General features: G+C 37.2%; 1 protein-coding gene across 1 annotated transcript in view; it reads right to left on the reverse strand.

Moving 5' to 3' along the window:
- The window catches only part of ADAM10 (ADAM metallopeptidase domain 10), a 42,111-nt gene that overhangs the window by 8,788 nt on the left and 17,167 nt on the right, over nucleotides 1-16,156 (reverse strand). Inside the window, exons 3-8 of the mRNA XM_071441652.1 lie at nucleotides 13,457-13,575; nucleotides 12,097-12,255; nucleotides 5,115-5,218; nucleotides 3,131-3,280; nucleotides 1,919-2,011; nucleotides 1,108-1,291 (exon numbers count right to left, since the gene is read on the reverse strand). Of these exons, the coding sequence (XP_071297753.1) occupies nucleotides 1,108-1,291; nucleotides 1,919-2,011; nucleotides 3,131-3,280; nucleotides 5,115-5,218; nucleotides 12,097-12,255; nucleotides 13,457-13,575 (809 nt within the window). The remainder of the gene's footprint in view (nucleotides 1-1,107; nucleotides 1,292-1,918; nucleotides 2,012-3,130; nucleotides 3,281-5,114; nucleotides 5,219-12,096; nucleotides 12,256-13,456; nucleotides 13,576-16,156) is intronic.

The raw sequence follows: 16,156 nt of genomic DNA on the forward strand, positions 1-16,156 counted from the left end.
GTCAAGTTTATCATACTTCCTGTTTGGAAAATTCCCAAAATGCTGACTTTAATTTCACCAAATTTTTCCATAACTTGAGTTTCTACTGAAGCATTATTAATGTTCTAAAATCCAGCTATTCTATTGCTAATGTAAATGTGTCTAAAGACCAGTCTAAAGAAGATTTCCTTTCTCAAGGAGAATTTTGATTTAGTGACATATCCCATTTAATATATCAGTATGTGTGTTAAGGATGACAATCTCAAAGATCATAGTTCTTCTCCATTAAATTCAGTTTTGAAAGCAGTGTTTTTGAACTGCATATTCCAATTCCTCCTGTTCTTGCTCAGTGTGTACACTAGAATAGTCATCACAAACCCAATTTCTCATTTCTATTCACTTTCTGGGCATTACTCTTCCTATGGTTCTTCTACAGTCCCTAAGGTTAGTCCTCTAACTGCAGGCATGGGTCTGTTGATCTCTTACCCCTTATAGGAACAGTTTCATGTTTCTTCCACCATTACTCAATTCTGTTAAAGCTCTCAATAATGTTCTCATTAGGGTATCCTGTCTCTTGCAATGTCTCACTGATTGAGATTTTTTTACATCAAAGGACATACTTTAGACCCAAAATACACAACTAGACTGAAACTAATGAGAAGCAGTTCAAGAAGAGTCATGCAGTAATTATTCTGTTATCTCCCAGAACAGATCTCACTGATAAAAAAAAAAAAATTCTTTCAATACTACCTAGAAAACCTAAAGGTTCTGCAGTGTAGTTTTCATAGTTGTAAGCCCTGTTTATATAGAGCAGAAATACTTGTTTCACCTGTCACTTTACTGGTCACTCACACCTACCATAAATAAAAAGCAATCCAAGTAATATCACCTTTGTATAACAAAATAAATATGTTTTTCTTTACTCTTCATATCCTGTTCATCAGAAATACAGAAAGATTAATTGAAATGGCACAATCTACTAAAAATAAAATTGAACCATACTAAAACAAAATTGTGACAAGCTAGGAGATTTTTGTGCATTTGCTGTCAGTTTAAAAGGTGGTTTCTACCTTTTTTCTAGTGCCTATCTACTTTATCTCATAGCACTGAAGGCTTGTATAGAATTACCTGAAGGGGCTCCAACCCAAGCCAGACCAAGGACTCCATCATCAAAATCACGGTCTGTAAACACATAGGCCAAGCAATAATCATCATGGTTCTGTTCTGAGTTCAGTTCCAGAAACTTTTCCACACCAATGTTAGGAAATCTAAAGGGATTGGAAGAGTCCTTCTCATCTACGGTTGTGTTAATCTAAAAGGAAATGGAAAGAAACTGTAAGACAAGATTCATTTCCACCTGCACATGCCAGCTAAGAGGCTCACTGTTGTCAGTACCTTGCTATGTTATGTAGTTAAAGATGTTGTTTAAAATTTAAAAGCCTTGACTGTAAATTACCACCCCAATAACTGGAAGACAAAGCACTACAATAAATGAAGAATTGCATTTGTGTAGTAAATCCCCATTCTCTTATTTCCTTCTCTTTTTTTTCATGAGCACCCAAAAACTTGTATTTATCCTCCTAAATTATCACTTTTACAAGGAAGCGTCTACCTGGATAGCCATTCTCTATTTTAGCATTAAAGTTATTGGAGAATAGCAATCATCTATTCACCACACAACAACGGTGCTGAAACAAAGTAAGTTGATTCCTATAGAAAAACTGACCACAGCTTAATCACAACAGGAGTGGGCTTTTGACAATAATCACTAAAACCAAATCAAATAAATGGCTTAGGGCACCATTTCCTGCAGAGTCATTTCTGCTAAAGAACTGTTATAAAACAATAAATGGGTACAAGTGAAGAGGAGCAGCACATTTGAAGAACACAGCCTCCCAGCAGCATCAGTGAAGCTGAAATCCTCTCCAACCCAACTTACTCGGATTCGTTTCACCATGAAGCTGATGTTACGGATCCCTGAAAAATCTGTTGACTGGTAAATGGTGTCAATTGCTTTAACATGGCTGGAAATCTGTCAAAAACAAAAGCAGCTACAGTTCAGAGATCCATGCACTACACTACAGCTTATCTTAACAGCAATAGCTGCAATGCCTACAATATGGGATATTGTGCTGTAGGAACTTCTAACAGGCCTTTTGAAATAAATCAGGGCCCACAATGGAAATAAATCCCTACCTGCACCATCACCATGCCAGATACCACCAAAGGATTTTGCCATTTGATTTTTATTAACACAATTCTATCAACTTGCAGATAGCTGTTTGTGATACTCCTTTATTCACCGCTTTAGTAAGACAGCACTGTACTGAAATTGTATTCAAAGCACTGTATTTCTTTTTCAGAAAAAAAAAGTTACTTGTTACAGATTTATTCTTTCATTTCTGGTAGAACACAAATGTGGAAAAACGAATCATTTACCTTTTCTTTTCTAAAAGCACACAGAAATGCTAACTCACTAAAAAGCTAAAGGTGGCTAAAAGGTGACTTCAGAGCTTTGAAAAATACTACTTGAATTGTCTACGTACAGTGTGATAAATAGTAAAATTCAGATCTGCAAGTGGCAGTGAAACTTCAGACTTCAGAAGAAGTATGTTAAAATGCTAGATATATTTTTAGCAAATCATATCAACCCTTTTCTCAGTTAATAGTATATTGACAAATGAAAAGCATTTGCCTTTAGCTGCCACTGCTTTTTTTACCATCCACTCTATTAGATACTACAGGAATAGATCTCAGCATTTATTAGCTCATGGTGTTTTGAGCTAGAATTTCAAAGGGAAGCCTATGCAAGTGTTAAAACAGAGGCTTGGCAGGCTGTCAAACAGGACAGAACTCCTCAGGAAATATTCTTTTTCTGAGTAAGAACTGAGAACAGTCAGACTGCAAATCCTGCTCAGAGGGGCTCAACACACCACAGCTGCCATTAAAGAGGCACAAGTGCCCAGGACTTTTGTCACAGAAACAGCATCTTTTTAGCAAAATAAAAAATGTTGTTTCAATTATGTCAAGACCACTTTAACAAAGGAAACAAGCCATTATAAAGGAAATAAGTAAAAAGAAAAGTTACATGAAATTTATCAGGACTACCAAAGTGAAAGCAGGCAATTTAAAACAGAGGGGTTGGAAATACCTGTGCAATCACAGCTTCTCTGGTTCCATAGTGCTTGTAGAATAAATGATCAGTCTGGATATACAGCTGGCATGTGTTTTTTTCAGCCTGAGTGGCACGCTTTTTTCTCAAAAGCTGTGGATCATCCTTCTTAGGCTCTTCAACAGGCTTCTACATATGCACAGGGAAGAAATACATTAATTTTGTAGTTCCACATGCTGCACTAGATTACCTAAAAATAACAGTGGTTCTAAACATACTCCACTAATACAAATAGATTTTCATTCTTTTCCTTTAACTTGCAAAGTTTGATGAATCTTGAAGTAAGTACATAATGCTTAGTTTTCAAATACTTTGAATGCAATTAAGATTGCAAAAAAGCTCTCTCTGCATTTCATTTTATATTACAAAATGCAGTCAGTGTTGTGATCTTCAGAATTTTTCTTTTTTATAATCCTTTGCTAAGATAAACAAACAGTTGCTTAGGAAAAAAAATCAGCACTGGTGGGACTTAACTGCACCATGCCTAACACCAGTTATTTCAAATGAAATTACCGTAGTCAGCTACCTCAGCAAACAGAAATGTTTAAGCACTTCAGCATGGAACAAATGGGGCATGGAACAAGAAGTAAAGGAACACTGGTTAGGCAGAGTGGTATCTGGTAGCGATGCCTTAAGTTTTAGCTTTCATATTTTCCAGATTCTGTACTGCTACAGTATGTAACTCTGAATTAATATAAAGTGCTAGCAAGTTCTCTTCACAGTTTAGTCAGACAAAACCATCCTTTTCCAGCCTGAGAACCAGGGACAGCATTGCAGCTTTGGGCCCAAAAAGTGCAAACAACAGTGAATTGAGGAGGGCAAACAGAGGATGGGACTTCATAACCCGAAGCTGCAATCAGACAATTAACCCCAGTATGGAAATGGACCAAAACTTATAAAAGTATGAAAACTTGTGACTCAGAGTCCATCTTGGGTAGAGCCACAGCTGAGTTCTTGTACTGCCCAAGGTGTGTCCTTTAAAGGCCTTTTAGCAAATCCCTGCTTTATTCCTGTAACACTGTCTGGCCTCAGTTCCAGGCAGCCTCTCAAGGCAGCAGCAGCACCCTGGCCCTACAGCACTCACTGGCTGCTGGCCCTCTCTCTCTCTCTCTCCATGAAGTTTTACAAGCACATTTCTGGGAAAGCATGCTATTGTTACCAATGCTGAAAAGGGCATTAGTGTTGACAATTTCTAGAGTCACAACATAAATAAACTAAGTTGCTTATGCTATTTAACATATTGCATTGTTTTCTGGGTATATATTTAGCTGACATCACAAAATTATGCCAAGACTTGGAACAGGTCAGAACACAACTAAGTCTAAAAGAAATTCAGTAACTTACTGTTGGAAAAAAAGTATTTTGTGACACGTGGTGCAAACCTGAGTGCAAACCCACTGTGGGACTCCACCCAGGTCCACAGGTTCCTGCCACAGGACACTTACCTGTCACAGCAGCCAACCTGTAACATGCTGTAACCCCCACAAGCCTACAGGGTTTGTTAGGAAGACCCTCCCACCAATATCACTTAATTTTCCACTGAAAGCACTCAGCTATCCCAAGTGTGTTATGTTAATATAACTTGAAAATGTAGAAGTTATTACTCTTTAGAACCAATGTATTACTTGGAGATCAAGGGATCTTGAAACTCTTCCTTCTCAATTGCAATAAAGTATATTCCTCATTTTAAGCTTGATTTCCTCATCCATCTAAAATTCTAACTGTTGAAAAATTTGAGATCACTTAGGATTCATTAAGACTATAAGTAGCACATCTGGGCTACAGAAGCAATAAGAAAAAGAACTTAGAAAAATTATATTAAAAAGAAACCTCCAGCAATAATTTAAGTATCTCACAATGTGGAGGGATGATAGCTCACCAAAAGTAAGAGAAACAACATACAAGAAATAGGAAGTTATCACACTAAGTACTAATCAACATAATCCATTAGCCTTTGTTGTACCTCTGTTGTTGGTTCTTCTATACCAGTCATCTGGTACTTCTGCATTCTTTCAAATACTGAATGATCTGCACAACCTCCTTGTGGTCCATATTTATGTGGATATTCTGAAAAGAGGAAGCCCAGGTTGAGTTTTCAAATTCCAAGTACAAGTCCAAAATATGGCTGCATCAATGCAACTGACTCAGCTGGTGTCCAATATTGTGCATGTGGTTTGAGGGAAGCATCAGAAGATGCAAGGTCTACGCAGCTTTTTTTAATTAAACATTTCTACTAAGACATTCTTAGTTTTACAAACAGAACAAAACTGACATTTGCTTCTTAACATTATCTTCTCAGGCAGCACAAGAAAATATTATGAGCAGTGCCTAACATAAGAACAAGAGCTTTTATTTACAGATCTGTACCAACTTACTTCAGCTAAAAGCAGCCTTCAAAATATGACATGACAATGGAAAGTTATTAGATATCAAGTATACTAAAGACTGCTTGGGTAAGAGAAAGAGTTTTTATGCTACTTGGTAAACAAACTAAGAAGCCTCACTAACATTCTTAGACAATTTTATTATTTTATTCATCTTCCACTGATTTTTTTGGAAATTTTTACATTATGCTACTTAACTACCAAGACGTAAGAAGAGAAATGCTAATGGATAGAACCATGGTTTAGTTAACCACTAGATGTTAGTTAAACAAGCTGGAGATCCAAACTAGTGAGAATATCTGACAATCACCTGTTCAACAAGGCCAACTCTTGCAATAGTTGCCAAAGGCCTCACTGCACAAGGGAATGTGTTTCAGACACACGTGCTCAGCTTTTACTGGCAGCACCTATTGCAGATCTGTAACCTGTATTTGCAGAAGCTTCCTATGGAGATGAGAAATACTGAATACTTCTCCCTTTGATTTATTTGCATATTCAACCCCATCATAAATTGGTGCCCAAGTAAGTATTCAGATCTGTATTCCATTATTTCTTAAGTCAGTTTCTGTAGGGCAAACCAGATTTTTAGCACCATCTCAACAGAGTGCCACTTTTGTCAGAAACCTACAAACTTTACCAAGATTTCTTGTGTTTTGGGATTTTTTGGTTGATTCATTTGTCTTTTTATTTCTGCTTGGTGAGAGGGTGTTCATTTTTTACAGAGTGGAGATCCAAAGTCACAGAGTAAATAGAACAGCTACGTAAGAGTAGAATTGTAAAGCCTGGGCACCAAGGACCTGATGCCCACATCCTATGCATTTCAGGTGATTTTGCCCTGGACTAGCTCTAGCCTGGGCTGTGGAGTCAAGGCTTGGCAGTAGCTGGAGCACAGCAGATGTGCTCCCTTGGGGTGTGGGCTCTGTATGCTTTCATCTGACAGCTGCCTTTATCTTTGACTCTGTTTCTTACAGTCATACTGCATGATACTGCTAAACTATTTCAATATACAGCTTACCTTGTAAGTTTATTTCATTACTTTCTACATACTGGTTTCCCTCATTTCAGTTTCCACCACCACACAAATACCATTTTTGAACTGCTATCTCATCACATTCCTCCCAGCACAAATAGCCATAGCACAGTGCCAGAGGAATGAAGAGAAAAAAAGAAAAATATGCTCTTACTGCAAATCACCTCACACAATTTGCTCCAGCATGGTAGGGGAATGCTGATTTGGCTATAACCAATATTATACAAAAGGCACCACTCTTGGAGTCACCTTCTACTTTTGGGGATCCTGTTTAATATCATTAGATTTGAGTTATGAGCAAAGGACTGTAGATATGATCCTTCCCTTCTCCATCTCCACCACCCTTTTTTCCTCCCCCTATAGTACAAAAAATTCTACTGCATTTATTCTAATGCAAATTTTCCTCACCTCTGACCTGACTGCACAGGACCAAGAGGTTACCTCTGCAACAAGAGCAGGTTACCCAGGGGCAGAGCAATGGCCCATCCTGCCTTTCCCTCACACACTGCCCCTGCAGAAAACCACTGAAAGAAACTCCTGCAGGAGCCCCACTCTGAAGCATTATGACAACTAACAGAACAGGACTGGAAATAAATGCTCTCAGTTTATTACACAAAATGATCTCTATTTTCTTTCTATCTTGTTTTCCAAAGATGTTAGGAAATCCCTTAACACATTTTTTTATACTGACTGCCTGCAATTCAAATATTTCTCACTTCAAAAGTAATAATCTAGTATGAAACACTTTAAAGCCATGACAGTTAAAACTACAAAAAAATGAATACAAAACAGTCTGTAATAGCAATTGCCAAGATTTTGCATGTGCTGGAAAAGACAACTCCCCCAGAGGCAGATTTAGAACCACCCTACTAATCACAGAGACAGGTAATACAGGATAGTTCACTTTGGAACCATTTCTAACTTCCAAAGAAAGTTGCATCTAAGTTTTTATTTGCTAAATGAACTGCCCCCAAACTGTGAAGGCACCATTCCCTTGCCATCTTTTGAGACTTCCTATTTCCACCATCCCCTGCAGCAGTTCCAGTTTTAAATACCTGAAGCTAAGCAAGAACTGCATGGTGCCAGATGACTTGGCCGGTTTTGACCCACAAGACACAAGTCTGTCCATGCCCCTGTGAAGCTTTTCAATGCTCTGAGATGTGCCAGATTTCTGTGCAGTCCTTTGGCATCAAGAGCTTCTTAGCCTATCCCTACCACAACCCTGACAAGTGAAAAGGAAAAACCTGCTTTCAAGATGATTGCTCACAGTGAATGCAGAGTTGAGAAAACAGAAGACTATTTTCCAACAGAGCTACTGTAGAAGAGGTTAGTAATAGGTTCAATTTTCTAACTAGAAAAAATCATTAGGCAAAAAAATCCCCAACTTTTTCTTTTCCAGTCCTGTCCACTTTCACGTTTTGTACATCCTGGCAGAATGTTAAGAAATTATAAAGAGTAGAAAAAAATAACAATGACTTTAAAAACCACCTGCAAAATCTTGTCATTTCATACCTTCTGACTACAATGTCTTATTCTAACTAGATGGCAGATGATTTTTAATGATATATACTCCAGTTGCTCAAAATAAGATTTTTTTCCTTTCAAGGAGATGCACTACTTCCTTCCACAAACACATTCCTGAACATTTGGTTTTTCTTCTTCTAATTATCAGTTAATAGTATGATCTGTTAAGCATTTAGGTTCACCACTTAATAATTACTGAACTTAGGCATCTTGGGCAAGGTTGACATCAAACTTCCATTACAAATTATGAAAACTCAATTCTTTAACAGCCATAGAAATTTGCCCAATACTTGCAAAAGCAATAATGGTAGAATAAAATTAAAATATAAGCAGATACGGAAAAAAAATCCTTTTTACAGATTTAATTTACAGCACTCTGTGATGCTGTGCTCCCATGACAACTGTCATCACAATGTGATGAAAAAGAAACCAGGTTCTCATTAATAACACAGTTTGCATGGTCAGCCTATTCAGCAGATAGGGGTTTGCAAAATTACAAACTATTTCACTTTCTGTTCTTAGTTGTATGCCCCTTCCAAGATCATAAACACAATTAAGTGACCATGGTAATTTTCTGGAAGGTCTGAAGAGGATTTTCCTGTATACTGTTGATCTGAAGAAATAATGATTTTGTATTTTACAGTATGAACTGAGGGATACACTTGAAGCAAATATGATTTTAATAAAGTAAATATATCCTCATCCTTAAAGAAATGTTTCCTAAATATCTCAATGTAAACAGCAATTTGCATCTTTCTAACTGTAAATTATAAAACAGTTTGATCAAGACTGGTTTAGAAACTAAAATCATTCAACTTGTGTTTCAAGTCATGAATAGAAGGCTGCCTTCCACTGGTCACCAGATCCACTGTAACAGACAAAAGCTGCCTTATAAAGTTGACAATATAATCCCCATTTACAAAACAACTTTTGTTTAACTACTGAAAAAGAACTCATTGAGATGCTAATCATATGTTGCATTGTGGTTTCTGAAAAGCACTAAAAAGCATATTGTTTCAAAAGGCTGAAACATGGCTGACCAAAAAAATACCCAAATTAAAGCAAAGATGACTTTTTCCCTCAGTCTCTCCCGAGTCAGAAATGTGACCATTTTTGTTGCTTTTGTCCTACATAGGAGAGTGGGACAGTTTGACTCTGTTCCACGAGTGCTAGCTTTAGATTAGAGCAGTAACAACAAATTAACAACAAATCTACTACAAAGCTTAGCTTTTCTGAGTTGTTGGGGTTTTTTTGGAGCTGCAGTTCAATGCAAAAATAGGTCTCATGAAAGACAAAAATCATTTAGCTTCAAAAGCACTGTTCAGAAAGAGACAGAAGCAGTTGTATACTCCAGATATTTCAGACAACAGAAATCCTAGAGGCATCTATGATCCTAATGACTGAAGTGATTCTATACAATCAGAACACAGGCATATCAGACTGCCCTGGCAGCAGCCAGGAGGAGTGATGTGTTTTTAAATAGTGCTGCTTAGACTTTGCTCCAGGATGGGCTATTTTCAACCCTGCTGAGCAAGCAGCAATGTTCACTCACTTGGTGACTTGGAAGCCAAACTGCACTGATGCTTTAATGTGCCTCACCAGAATAGATTTAGACTCTCCCCTCTGACAATCTGATTTTGTTTCTAATTGATGGGTTTGATGCACTAGATTCAAGAGGAAAAATGATGTAAACCATTCCCATACCTGAATAATTAAAAACACCCCAACATACCCTGCTCCCATTCACTTTATAAGACCTTAGTAAGAACCAATTTCAACATTACTTTCTCCAGTTCCCAAAACGATCCATTTACTCTTCCAACAGAGATCACTCCTACAAAACAGCAATAGTAACTTTCATAAAATCAATTTATCAGCTTCTTCAAGGCAGAGTTCTATTTCTGTCAGCATTCAGTAACAGTGAAGAGTATTTTTAGTCACTCCCTATTTACAGCATAAGGAACTGGGACATGAGACAATCTTCTTGCTTGTCTCAACCTTTGAAAACTGGGCACATCACTGCCTTATGTTGCTTACTTTCCTCCTCCCCTTCTTTTCAACAACAGGGTTAGTTAATAAAACCCTTTATGAAGCTGACAGTGACTTATTTACACAAAGTCCTACATAAGTGAAGTCCAACATTCCCAATATCAAGCAGTGAACTGTTCATGAGACCTATAAGATGCAACACGAAACTTAGAAGTATGTGTGAATTATTCACAGAAATATTATGAAAGATGTGTCTTACAGTTCCATGCCAGACTTTTGTAACTTTTTTATTACTTTTCCCTCATTACTTTCCTGCTACAGCAGCAAAGCCAGTAATACTCCAACTGCAGCTAACAGGGAAAACTGCCTTCTCCCCTTTGAATTGACTTCCCCCAGCTGAACTGACCAGCAATGCTCTGTAGAGATAAAAATGTAGCTCATGCTGCAGCTTCTCTCTGAGAATCAAAAATATGGAATGTTATCCCATAAAATTATTCTTAAGTATGAGTCTTGTAAGCACCAGGAAAATATACACTTAGTCAGAAAACAAATACTGTTCACAAATCCAGTAAATGCTTTCGCTCACAAGCTCTTTAAAATTATGGAAATTCTATTTGCTTTTGGGTTAGTAATCATATTTACAGAATGAGATAGCAGGAATGACAAACATATTTGCCAGCTCACAGCAATTTTAATATACTCAGAGACAGCACACATACTGCCACTGAAAATAAAATACAAAAAAGCCACCCAAATTTGCTGAGTTTTCAGTGGAGAAAGATCACTTGTCTTCACTGCATTCACACAAGAGAAGTAATCAAGGAGAGCAATATGCAATAACCCTGGTTTTTTCACTGGCTTATAGCACTGAGAAAATTATAATATACAAAGTCAAATCACAATCAGAAATTTTCCTCATCTAACTTCCTATTCTTTGACACTTCTTTCCACAATGTAGTCTCATTATGACATACTTTGTTAATGATAAATGTATAAACCATTTTCAAAGTGGTTCAAGTAATTTCTAGTGATCTAATCCAAGCCTCCTCATGCAATTCCAAATGAGATTTCAAACTCAAGTCTTCTAGGGTTTGCACAGTGCCCTGATGGGACATGTTTTTAAATGAAGTTATGGTTTAAATTGATTTTTCAGCAAGACTGACATCCTGAAGTTAGCTGGAAAGACATTTTGTTAGCTTCAATAACCAAAAGTTAAGTCTTAAACTGACTCTGCTAACATTTACCTTTGATACCTCCTTGATCCTTGAAGGATTCAAACTTGGAATGACAACTTTATTGCAGTACTTTTCAGGTTCACTATAACTTAAGCATCAAACAAAACTGATTTGTATTACATCTGAAGACTGATCATAAATAAGCAGGTAAAGTGCAGGAGAACTCTGGTGCATCAGTTCTGAAGACACAGAAGTATTTCATGGTACTTTTTCATCCTTCTGAGCATTTGAAACTGAAGCCAGATTTCTGGGGCTACACTTGTCGAATTAAATTCTCTGTACCCTTCCATTGGCTATTGTGTAAAATGGGACATATTGGGTGCCACCACCTTTTCTTAAGAGCTCTCTGAATGCACATGTGAGAGACACAGGCAGGGGAAGCTTTTATTTCACACAAATGTCACCCTCATGAGATATACATAATTAAAGTTCAAGTCACTCAATGATTATCTTTTATTTTCCAGGTCACATGGAAGAGCAATCAGTATAGATCATTTTAAGAATGTATTTTTCAAAGAAACATGTATCCATTGGGTAGGAAATGCACTGCCTGCACACTTAAGCCTGACTGCTAAGGATTTCTTAAAATGTCAGAATAAAGGCTGACTTTGGTTTGCCATAAATCTCTCTCACACCTTAACTGTGTATGAATCACTTGAGGACAGCATGATTTACAGTGTCACACACAAGCCAAAGTTTCATTTGATGCTTACAAATGGCATACAAGTTTTGACATTTAATAAAAGAAATATTTCATCTGTAGCACAAAATGGAAGTACTCACTGATATCATCTTCATGATAAATGACAGAGTGGAATGGGAGGTTTCTGTCCTTTATGTATCTCTCTGCTGGCTCAATATAAAAGGTCCCACTGTGAGTTTGAATGAATCCTTCAAATTTTCCATCAATAACAGAGCCATGAGTAAAACTTCCTTGCTCACCTGTTAAGGGACAAAGTGTATTAGCTTTTTTATACCTTTCAAAAATCCTTTTTCAGACTAAGATTATCCATCACTAAGACAAACAGTTACAGCAAAATGACAGTCAGTAAGTTCAGCAGCTTCCCAACCAGGTGCATAAATGAAATGTTTAAAACCCATATAATGCAGAATTTAACTCTGTATTTTAAAGCTGGTACATACACAGAATTTAATTCTATAGTCAAATCCTGTCCTTACACATCCCTTCATACAATTAGAAATAATAAACAATAAAACAGAGCATATACAGAACTTTGAAAACTTTCAAAGAAGGACTCTCTATATTCAAGACATCCATTGTTCTCTTCAAGCATAATCCTCTTAAAACTGTAGCTAGGTTTAAATCTTCATAGAATGAATTTGTATTTGAAACAGTTACAATCAGGGAAAGTTCAACTGCCAAAGTTTAATCACTGATGCTACAACATGCAGCATCCCAACAGCCCTTCCTATATAAAGGATGAAAGATTACTCTGCTAAAACAATATTTATATACTCCTCCATTGAGGAAAATTCAGAATCACACTATCAAAAAGCCTTCTCACCTCCTCAAAATAAGTGGCAAATTGGTCTGCCTAGATGCATATGAAGCCCTGTGTTTATTACTTTTCAAAGTTGAAAATGCTTACTTCAAGACTGCAGACCATGGCTTAGAAAGACCTTCAGGAAAATCAAACAAACAATACAAAGAGGGGCGGAGTAAATCTTAGTCCATTTCTTCTTTCCATCTGCTTTTAATTCTGGAATTCTTCTTCATTTTCAATCAATTTTATCCTTTGTATTTACTAAAATCAGATATATTACCCTTAGTGATAGTAACTCTATATTCCTTTTACTCCTTTAAACTAAAAATGGCACCTGATTTCTTTTTTCTTCAATGTATACAACTTTTCTATCTTTATTTTTAAATGCATCAGACTTTGTGAAGAGTATGTTTATAAACAAATTTGAAATTCAAGTTTTATGAGTATGAAAATTATTCGATAAAATACTCAATTAAGTGTGACTCATATAAAACCAGGTGGGAGCTCAAATATGATAGATGCATTCATAAAGTTTAACAATAATCTAATAATACTGATACTAATTTTCTCCACATACTATTAGAAAGTTCCTGTTTAAAATTGCTGCACTTTCATCCATTTTCAAGTGGTATACTTACCATAAATGTGTCCAGTGTAAATGTGGGAGGTATCATAATCAATGACTTGGTTTGATATTTCTACTTTAAAGTCATCACTAAAAAGAGAGGTATCTCTCTTCATTCGAAGGTTGAACTGTCTAAAATGAATAAAACAAGACAGTAAATTGGCTTTGAGCTTCAGCTACAAGAGCACTAAATAAAGTACTTCAAAATGACATTTTTGTGCAAACAATCTGCAGACCTTGTAAAATGTATCTGTAGAAAATGCTTTTACTGTACAAGAATTAGATCAGAGACCAGAAGGATTTTAAAAGCAAGATTCTTTAGATGCTTTTTATATAAGTAGCTAAGTTCACAAGATTTAAGCCAGAAAACACATTAGACTTAAACACTTAATTCTAAAGTGCTGACTTGGACTACACACTTGTCACTAATTTGTTACACAAAAACTAACTCTGGTAAGTCAAATACTTTCGGATTTGAGTCTTCATCTAAAAAACATGCCCAGCAGAGCTGACCTTCACAGTGAAAGTTAGTATCCAAGTATGCAACCAACAAAATTACCCAGGCAATTAAGAGCCACAGTGTAAAGTTGATTAAATCTAATCTCTTTTTACTAATGAGTGAAGCACGCACAAAGTTTATCTTCAGTTCCCACCTGCACATTAAATATTGACACCATAGTTGTAAGTATTTTGAAACATTAAGATGCAAACTTCAAGATCAAAAACATCTTGCCTACACTTAAAGCCTGGGAAGGGCTGTAGTGACTCATGTTGACTACTCTGTAATGCAAACAGCATTTCACAATCCAACTATATTTATTATTACTGCCACAGTGTTAATAAAGCTTCAAAGCAAGTACTGTGCTCTGGCAATGTGTCACAGGTATCTACTACAGGGTTATGAAACTCTGAGATGTGGCTGGTGGATGGGGAAGGTTAAACTTCTGCAATTCCCTGAGACTCGGGCTTTGTGCCAAGGCCAGCAGTGCTCCTACCGCAGCTCAGCAGAGATGGATTTTATGAGGAAGATCCTCCTGTTACAAAGGAAGGAACAGTTCACTGTGCACCTGGATACTGGCATCACTGAGACAAGAAAGAAGAATTAGTGCTCTTCAAGTTCATCTTTTTACTACCTCTGCCACAACAGTCCTTTGGCAACCCAGCGGTTCACGAGGAAGAGGAAATAACATGAACAAGCAACCCAGAGACACCTGGGACTGAATGCCACAAGATTACTCAGCAAGTTTTTTGAGGGTGGGGTGGTCAGCAGTGCAGAGACTTGCAGCCACTTTATGTGGCTCTCCTGGGCAGAAGTTAAAAATGAACAGGTAGAAAGAAATTAAAACCAACAGTGATGAGAATATGACAAACTTCATTTAAGTACTTGAAAAAGTTATACTCACTTTGGATGTAATACACTGCTCAGGGTGTTACACAGATTTGAGCTCCATTTTAGTTTGGCTTTCCCTGTGACTGAGTTGTGACACTCAAGGATGGATCAGACTCTCAGTGCATTTGAACTGAAGTTAAATGGCAAGAGATCTGGGACCCATTACAATCTCTCCTCCCTTCTCTAGTGTTTGATAGAAGACTTCTTACCTTTCCTCATGAAAGAAAGTTTTTTTGGGAAAAAACCCTCACCCTATATAGTACTTTCCTTTCAGAAGTGTATACACCATTTCTTTAAAATGACATTTTTCTGGTTGTATTCATGCATGTTGCAAATACAACTGTGGAGAAGTTGTCTCTAACACTCATCTGCATCAGCAATTTCGTATGGCTTTGAAGTACACAGTGCAAGAGAATGCAGGACTTGTGATGTATTAACTCCCATCTATACTGGCAAAGTGGGGGGAAAACCCAGGAGCTGACCTCAGCCTGACAGCTGATCATTTACTGAGCTTAGCTCAGTGTAACCCCAAAGGCACAGATGGATGAGCCCCAGGCCAGCTTTGTGCAGCCACCCAGGGTACCCTGAGATGCTGCTCTCAGCCTTACAGACCAGCAGGACAATCGTGGGGCAGGCATGGGCTACCCTGGGTGGCCACCTGGCCACGACTTAGGGCCAGCCTTGAGCTTTGCCTACACATCCAGGGCTCACTTGTGGGAGAAAGAGGGAGTTTAATGAAGCTGGGAATGGTTGTTCCTTCCCTGGGATACCCTTCCATCAACATTATCCCTAAGTCCTTCAAAATGGACTGTTAGAAGTTATATGGAACAAATTAAAAGTGTCACCAGTTTAAAATTTAGGAAGCCTCTATTTATTCTCCTTTAATTTTTACCCTCTCCTTGCTTTCCACATTGCTACATAATAAACACTAAAGATTCTAACCTGTGTTGCAGATTATCTATCTTTTAATAAAATGAGCTCTATATGCAGGATTAGAGAACTATTACAAATACAAAAAAACTCAGCTGTGCTTCACACTAGCAATTCTCTATTTGATTTCTTAACTTAGTTAAACTATTAGATAACCTGATCATCTCTCAGTTATTTTTAAACAGGTCTTTTCTTAGTCATTCAAACATGCTTGATGAGAACAGGATAATCTGTATAAACTGTTCACCTTCTTAATAATGAAAAATTGACAAATACTCCTTTACTTCTCCCCCATCAAAGGAGCAAAGAGCCAACTTGGGACTGTGGGGAAGAAAAGGAGGGTGGAGGAGTAAACAAGCATCTATTCATCTCTACTTCCAATAATTAGTAACT

This window comes from Agelaius tricolor, unplaced genomic scaffold, assembly GCF_023055355.1.
Source record: "Agelaius tricolor isolate 1412-34295 unplaced genomic scaffold, bAgeTri1.0.p SCAF_16, whole genome shotgun sequence".
NCBI lineage: Eukaryota > Metazoa > Chordata > Aves > Passeriformes > Icteridae > Agelaius > Agelaius tricolor.